At 40.1% G+C, this 8862-nt stretch overlaps 1 gene segment (V, D, J or C); it reads right to left on the bottom strand.

Moving 5' to 3' along the window:
- Positions 1-2063: 2063 nt before the first annotated feature.
- LOC131273778 (immunoglobulin kappa variable 3-20-like) overlaps positions 2064-8862 on the bottom strand; it is a 1006205-nt gene continuing 999406 nt past the window's right edge. Inside the window, 1 exon segment of the V gene segment in view lies at positions 2064-2407. Coding sequence covers positions 2064-2407 — 344 coding nt within the window.

Raw genomic sequence — 8862 nt, 5'->3', positions numbered from 1 at the left:
TTTAATGAGAAATTTGGTGAAACTAAATTTCATCCACCAAAATATTTATGAAGAAATTTCAGAAATAATACTAGAATATTCAGAGTATTTCCACTAGTACACTGAGAATAATGTGTTAATTACATTTTATCCAGGGAAGTGGATTTGAATCAACTTGTAGATAGTCTGCCTACCACTTAGGAGGTGCAGGGTTCAAACCCAGGGCCTCCTGGCTCATGGGGTAAGCTGGCCCATGCACAGTGCTCAGGCATGCAAGGAGTGCCATGCCAATCTGGGGTGTCCCCCGTGTAGGGAAGCCCCACACACAAGGAATGTGCCCCATAAGGAGAGCTGCCCTGTGCAAAAAAAGCACAGCCTGCCCAGGAGTAGCACTATACACATGGAGAGCTGACACAGTAAGATGACACAACAAAAAGAGACAGATTCCTGGTGCTGCTGATAAGAATACAAGCAGACACAGAAGAATACACAGGGAATGAATGCAGAGAGCAGGCAATGGGGTGAGTGGGAATGGGCAGTGAGAGGAGAGAAATAAATAAAATAAATAAATGAATGAATAAATAAATTTATCTAAAGTGTTCAGGTTACAGTAGTTTTAAGGATGGTAAGAAAGAAAGTTGACGATTGGTGAAAGAGTTCAGGGGGAAAAGTCTCACACATTTCTAGAAGGGTAAAGCTGAAGAATTAGAGAGTAGCCATGAAAGAATGAGAATACCTGAAAGAGATGGAGAAAAGTAAAAGGGCTTTATAAAAAGAGGCAGACTTTCAGTTATTTTATAAATATTTGGATATAGACTGTTCTAGTTAGCCAGACTGAAATGGATTGGCTTTCACAAGAGGTATTTATTAATGTACAAGCTTACAATTTTGAGACTGAGAAAAATGTCTAAATCAAGGCATCATCAGGCAATGCTTTCTCCCCAAAGACCAGCTGCCAGTGATGCTCGAATCCTCTGTCATATGGCAAGACACATGGAGGCATCTGCTTCTTTTTTCCATAACTTTCAGCTTTCATTGCTTCAGATTCTTGCCACCATGGCTTTCTCCTTCTTTGTTTAAATCTCATTCTCTTATAAAAGACTCAAGTAGAGGGACTGAGACTCACAGTGATCCAGGCATGAACTGAAGTAACCACCTCAAGGTGTCCCACCTACAATAGGTTACATCCACAGAATGGATTCACCTTAAGATCCTACTTTACCGAGGTTCACACTGTTTCACACCATCAAAAATACATATGTTCTATTTGAATTGTTTTTTTTTTCTTTTTTAAACAGATGGAACATGCAATGTTAGGTAATATTGTACAGAATAAAATTTTATATATGTCCTTTCAAATATATGGGAATAAGATGAAGTAAACACAGACCTTACAACAATATAGAACACATTTAATTTTTGGCAAGTTTGATGGTTCAGCCATTTTATAAGAGAACTATAGAAATAGCATGGCAATCGCAGGAATATGAAGCTCACTGGAAAATTTTATATCCAAACTGAAATCAACATATGTCATTGGCTGAGCATCATCCCTTATAACCAAAGCATTCTTCAATGAGTATAGTATATTAAGGCACCCAGAATTACTATTTGATGGCAATTAAAATGAAAATAGTTATCTAAATAAAAAAACAAGTTAGAGTAGAAAATGTAATCATCTTTTGTGACACTGAAAAGAAAGGCTTGGATGACAATGAGTCCAGGGAAGGAAAGAGTAAGGGAGGAAAATGACCTTCCACAGGGGAAGTTTTGAATATGAGGGATCAAGGATTTAATCTTGGGAAGGACCAGTTGTAGGAGGATGATGGGGGAGAAGAAAGAAGATGATGAATTTTTAAACATTAAGGAGATACAAGGAACAGAGAATCATTCCATCAGGTTGTAAAGTTTAAAAAACCCTATCCTAGAGGGTCAATTCACCCTGATATTTGATCTGGCCAAGTGAAAAAAATATTTCTATGGTACAGTCCCCTATAGGACGTAGTTTCTCAGACAGAGGGAGGAAGCAAACATATTCAAGTCTATTTGAGGAGGAAGCAGCTGGTACCGCAAGACTGACTACCCTACAGCCCTGGGGAGGAGGTTTGTGTTCGAGGTTGAAGCACTGTGGGAGGAGAGCTCTGGTGTTGCTGACAGTAATAATCCCCCAAATCTTCAGGCTGGAATCTGCTGATGGTGAGAGTGAAATCTGTCCCAGACCCACCGCCACTGAGTCGATCAGGGACCCCAGATGGCCGGGTGGAAGCATCATAGATGAGCAGTTTAGGAGCCTGTCCTGGTTTCTGCTGGTACCAGACTAAGTTGCTGCTAACACTCTGACTGGTCTTGCACTTGAGGGTGACGGTCTCTCCTGCAGATGCAGCCACAGAGCCTGGAGACTGGGTCATCACGATGTCCCCACTGACACCTGCAACCAGAAAAGAACATTGATCATACATTAAATCACGAATGTATAAAATATGTATCTAAATATAGGTTTTCTTATTTATCATATATATTCAGATATTCTTTAGATGAAATGGTTTTCTCACTCTGCATGTTAAAACCATTCTCCAAATATAAACATAATACTCTTCTAAACCTCTCACCTGAGGCCCAGAGTAACAGCAGGATTGGCAGTTGGGAATGTGACATCATCTTGCTCACCTGTGTGATGTACTCAGTCCCCATCTCCAGGGAAACTGCATTAATAGAGCTCTGAGCAGACAACCAAGTCCCCGAGGAGCATATGCAAATCTATACAGAGTATAAAGTCAAATGTACCTGTGCAGTGAGTTGGAAAGATAAATTATGGATGGAGATTAAAATATCATGACCACAGGAAATGTAACTACACACCTGCAAAAGGCAGGATATCAACTTAGCACCACAACTTTCAACAATATTCAGAAGAATTCGGAAAATGAAATATTTTATCCCCAATTGTACTCTTTCAAATCAATTGCACCCATCTTGAAAACAGAAGGAATTTGTAAGAAAACACATACATCTGTAAGTGTAATATCAGAACTTAATTAAATGTTATAAATATGGTACCAAAACCTATGTGGAATATCCTCATATCATTGGATAGATTACGATGTAGTACACGTATTGTGTATCTAACTCACTCTATTCTAAATTTTAACATCCCAAAGGAGCCTCACTTAATACATCCAAAACAAGTCCTCTGTTTTGCCCTTAATACAATATTACTCCCAGGAAGGAATCATCAAATATTTACAGGTTACCCTTAGAGCTATCATTTAAGTCGACCACTTTCTAAAATCACTAATGTAGTGATTAGCAGACCTGAAGTGGAACACCTCCACCTAGTGGTCATACGTAAAATGGCTTCAGCTCCCAAGGTCTGATAGAGCCTTTCTTCATTTATGCCTAACTAAAACTAATGATACTTTCAGAATAATGCAAATAACAATATCATGAACACTTCTAGACACGGGACATTAAATTGTGAACAAGTAAAACGATTCGTTTTACTTGGAGGTTACACAGTAAACAAGTAACATTTCTGCAGCCATTTCTAAACTGCTTCTTTGAGATTTCCTCCTCTGAGCTAAGCTGTTACTCAGGAAAGTTAGGGCCATGTGAACCTGGTCCATTTCAGGAGCAACCCTCTGCACGAACAGTCAAAGGTAAGAGAAAATTTAGGACACTTTAACAATTATATGCATAAAAAATTCTTCCAATATCATGAGTATAACTTTTCCTGCAGACTTTTTCCAAAGCTCCTGAGGGTTTCCATGATGTGGAATGTCCTAAGGCATGTACTGTTCTAATTCTAATTAAGAAGTTCATTTCCTATGAGCACTTTACCTTAGGAAAGGGCCCCCTCCCAGCATTCAGGAATGGTGCTGCACATACCCACCTCATCAGGGAAGGCGTTCCTTTTAATCTACAATCCACCCGGCTCTTGGCCCACCATGTACTTATATTTAGAAGATGTTAATAATGAATTCAGGTTTGCTCTTTCCACCCATGTATTTTTTCCTCCTCTTCCATGAAGTTGCATTTAATATACATTCTTTATTTTGCTTGAATTTCTACTACTTAATTGAAAGGTTTCCTGCATCAGTGCAACAGAATTTCCTTCACATTCTTACACATATTCAAAAATTTAAAGTCATCATGGATGACAGGATGATAAAAAAGGATGTGTCATGCAGGGTAACTGGCCCAGAGGGGTCCATGTGAAATGTGGAGTAAGGAAACATTTTCTTCAAGTAGGGGACAATTGGCCTAATGCATGAATAGAGGAGGGGGCTTTCCTTCAAACCCAGGGAAGAGCACTTCAGAAAATGAACAGGATTGGGAAAAGATGGGCCTGGATATTTAATAAAGACTAATGAAACAGAGCGTGAAAGCAGAACAGGCATGATCCAAGGGAAACATTACTTCGATGAAAGTTTGCGGCTTAGGTTATGTACTATGAGAATCCATGGAACAGGAGTTGAAATTAATTTTTTCATCTTAGGAGGTAATTCTGGGTCATTTTACAGCAATAACACTCCAAAGGTGCACACACAGTGGAAGCCACTAACGTTTCAGTGCAGCTGGGAAACTAGGTTTCCTATCAACTCCTTCATTGAAGTCATATGATGATTTTTAAAAATAAAATTTTCCAAATGCTCTCCCAATGCCAAAGATCCAATTGAGGTGCAATCAATCTTTGGTAAATGATTTAAGAAGAACACTTTGTGTTAATTAGAGTTCTAAAAAAGCCTGGGGACTCCTGCCCACAGTATATACACACCTTCTCTCAATTGTTGAAACATTATTCAGGTGCTGCTGTGAAGGGATTTTGCAGATATCATTAAAGTTGTTGACTTTAAGAAGGGGGGTACATTAAATCTTGATCTACTGGTCAGAGAGAAAGAGCCCAGAGAAATTCATAAATAATTAGTATTTGAAATGGAAAAATACATCTGAAGTTGATTGTGGAGTTTCAGGGACCATGTGGCAAGGAATGTGGGCAGGCTCTAGGAGGAGAGAGCTGACAGCCAGCAAGGACACGGGATCTCAGCACTGCCACCTGAGGAACTGCTTCTGCCAAACCCCATGAGCTTGGAAGAAAACTCTATGTCCTGGACAGAAGGCAGCCCTATTTAACCATGGAGGAACCTGAGAAGAGAACCATCAACTGTGGACCCAGACTACTGATCTACAAAACTCTGACCTAATCAATTGCTAATTAGTTATAAAATGAGAGAAAAGTGATGTGTGTGTGTGTGCATGTCTGTGTGTCCATATATGTATTAAATTGAACCACATGCTAGAAGGGAAGTCATAAATCCAGATACAAGAGTTATCATCCCATTTTGAGCTCATAGCTGAATGGTGTTGACACATGTCTCTTCTCATGAAATGTGCTGTGCTTTAGGCCCCTTTCACCCACAGATGATTTACTGATGAGTTACCACATCCACAGGGTCAGAGCTGAATACTGTGCTATGAAAATACAGGTAAGAGCAGAACTAGCTTTGAAGGTGGTCAGGATCTGCCCCCTCTGTTTCCATGGCCATGTTCTCTGACAACTGAAGAAATTCTAGACAGGGTTGTTGGTAAGAGGGCAGTGACCTGGGGGCATCCCAGGTAGACCTGAACCAAGCTGCTGTCTTCACATTTGCTTTAGACTCTGGAATATTTCAGATTTCTAAATGTGGATGACTCATTCCTTCTACATGGGTCAAAATGGGAATATTGTATTTTGTCTTGATCTAAGCAGTAAACTGACTTATGCTTCCATTTATTGAGAATTTACAATTCTATGTGTTTTATTTAATTTTGTATACTCCTGTTTTTCAAATGACCAACAAAATCTTAATTATATATAAAATCAACTTAGCAAGTACATTTTCTTGGCACAGCTCATACTGCCCCATGAACTTACCAGGGGGCAATATAGCCAAGTGCTTTTGTTGCAGACATGAAATCAAGCTGATTGTAATAAGAGGCATGATTCATATGCAGCCAGATCTAACATGCCTTAGGTTCTGAAACAATTCTACGTTATCTATGGAATGCTTTTACCCCAGTATAGATACAGGGTCCCAGTGAATGTGCTCAAAACATTGGAGCATGAATGGATGAAAGTAATGTGTTACCAAATTCTTAATATGAAGGCAATATTAATCCATAAACTTTAAATAATGAGATTTGTTGCCAAATGCATAGAATATTGATGTACAGAATAAAACATGATGCTGTTCCCTTAAAAGGGGAACAATGCATTAGCAGTGACCAAGACATTTTTCAGTAAAGGGTATACGATATTCCTGAAACAGATTCATGGAAACCAAATGCATGTGGTGTCCTGGACTGGAATCTGGAAGGGGGACAGGGTAAGAGTAAAAAATTAGATAAAACTGAATGAAGTCTGGAGAATAGTTACTAAATTTGTACCAATGTAAATCTCTTAGTTTGACAAATGTACCATGATTATGTAAGATGTTAACATTAGGGGGAAGTGGGCAATGGTGTGCAGGGACTCTCTGGACAACTTCTACAACTTATATATGAATCCAAAATTATTCAAAAATATAAACTTATTTAACAAAACACAAGGAGAGAGATTTCAGTATAGCAGAGTGAACATTGTATTTAACCAAGTGAGGTCTGAAATGACGAGGTCATGTAAGATAGTCCTATTCTAAAGCCAGACCCCATCTGCAGTGACATTAAAATGCTTGCTCCAGACATTCAGCATCTCCCTTTGTAAGTGAAAGCTGCACAACTTGCCATAGTGACTTTTTGACTCGTGATTTTCCTCACCTTATTGGACCCTGGTAGGCAAAAAGGTTTTCCCAGGGGTTCATGGCCAAGAATAGGTTTAATGGAGTACATTTCTAGATCTATGTATTCTGCTCAGATTCTTTCTTAAAGTGGATCTTTCCAAGAACAGTCAAGTTGTGCTGCTGACTCCTTTCCCACCTCATGTGCACAATCACCCTCAACTGCTTTAATAAGTTGAGTGAGCACTCACTCCTCTTACCATAGGCATTTCCATGGGATCCAAAAGTATATGCAGCAAGAAATGTAGAGATTTTTTTCCCCAGAAATCCACGTGGGTCAGCATACAGAAAGTGAACGACTCCAGAAACTGGCAACTCTCCTGTGGTGCCAAATATTTCACACCCAACAAACTGAAGGAAGATATAGTTGAGTTGTCACAACAAATATTCCAACTTGAATCAGGGAATTTCAAAATTCATAGCTTGAGTCCACCTTGTTTATTCTTGTCTCTTCTATATTTTAATAAAACAACCTGATTGAAAACATTCCATTTACCAATTGGATCTAGCTAAACATTACAAGCTGGAATTTCCCACTCTTTTGAAAAAGGGATTAAAGAATTCCCAACTAATTTTTGAATATAATTTCTGAAAATTTTACATGATTTCTTTACAAAATGTTCATTAAAATAAAAAGCACCTTGGTTACTTTATGCATTTGAACAAAAGGTTCAAATATTTTGCAAATTAACCTATAATTCACAAAGAGAGAAGGTATGGAATGGATTATTATGCTTTCATTCAATATCAAATTGTCTATGTCCCTATTCAATTACTCTGTGTGTTCATGTGTGTACAGATATTTGTGCTTAGATATATAGATATATTTTTAATATATATGTATTATAATATTTATGTATATAAAAATTTGTAAATTTTGATCACCATAGTTTCTCTTTGTGTGAATCGAGTAACAGAGGTTTCTTGATTCAAAGTATGAAAAAGTTTTTACCAAAATCAAATTTAAAAAAATCTCATCATCTTTGCATTCTTAAATTGGAAAGAAAATTATTCTTACCACCACATTTTGCTTTGCAGAAATTTGCCATATCATAACCACACACATACATCAGTTTTCTTCAATGCTGAAGTTTTTATTTAATTTACAATAGGATTAATAAGAGGAGATATTGGGCCTCCAGCAGAATGAATTTTAAAAACCTTTTTCTCTCTCCTTCCGCCCAGATTTGATGCCCACCCAGAACCTCAGAATGTGAAATAGGGTCCCTGCAGATGGAGTTATTTAGATGAAGATGAGGCTGTCCTGGAATAGGGAGCCCGATCCAGGGACTGGCGTCTTTCTAAGGTGGGGACGTGGAGACTCGGAGCCACGGAGGAGGGCGGCGTGAAGACGGGCAGAGAGGCAGGGGCCCCCACGCCAGGCACCGCCCAGGACTGGAGCCCCCGGGCGTGGAGGGGCTCTCCTCGCAGCCTCTAAGGTCCCGGCAATGATGACATCAGGATTTTGGACTTTGGCCTCCAGAACTTAGAAGAAAATGCCCTTGGGGTAGCTGGTGCGCTTGCGCAGGGGTCCCCGCTGTCCAGGTGCGGCCCCGCCCACGAGAGGTGGTGCCCGTGCGCTGGTGACAGCGACCCCAGGTGCCGCCTGCGTCAGTCCCAGAAGTATCTGCCTTTGAAGAAGGATCCCCGTGTCGGGTCCACTGCGTCAGACTCAGCGTCACTCCTGAGCGGAACATCCTAAGAGTGGGATGCTGGATCTCCTCTTGGGGTCCCAGAAGACTGGAGGCTTATCCGGTGGCACAGTGGAGGACATGGACTCCCAGACGCCCTGCAGCTGCGAGGTGCGCACTTCATCCTCCTGGGGAGGCAGCAGATCAGGGGGCCCCCTCCAGGCCCTGGTGGTTTGGCTGCATGATGGACTGTGGGGCCAGGAAGTGGCTCAGCCAAATGCCATGGCCAAACTGATGACTGCCACCAAGAGCTGGTTCACTTAGAAAGTTACTGAAAATATGGCCAAAAATGAAATCAGTATTGCAACTAAACTATTTCCTAATGGAAGCATCTGAGGTATTAATGGAAAAGAGACATCATTGAATAGTTAGTGAAACCA

This window comes from Dasypus novemcinctus, chromosome 17 (genome assembly GCF_030445035.2).
Source record: "Dasypus novemcinctus isolate mDasNov1 chromosome 17, mDasNov1.1.hap2, whole genome shotgun sequence".
Lineage (NCBI taxonomy): Eukaryota > Metazoa > Chordata > Mammalia > Cingulata > Dasypodidae > Dasypus > Dasypus novemcinctus.
Note: the sequence above shows the minus strand (reverse complement) of the source record. Positions and strands in the feature narration are given on the sequence as shown.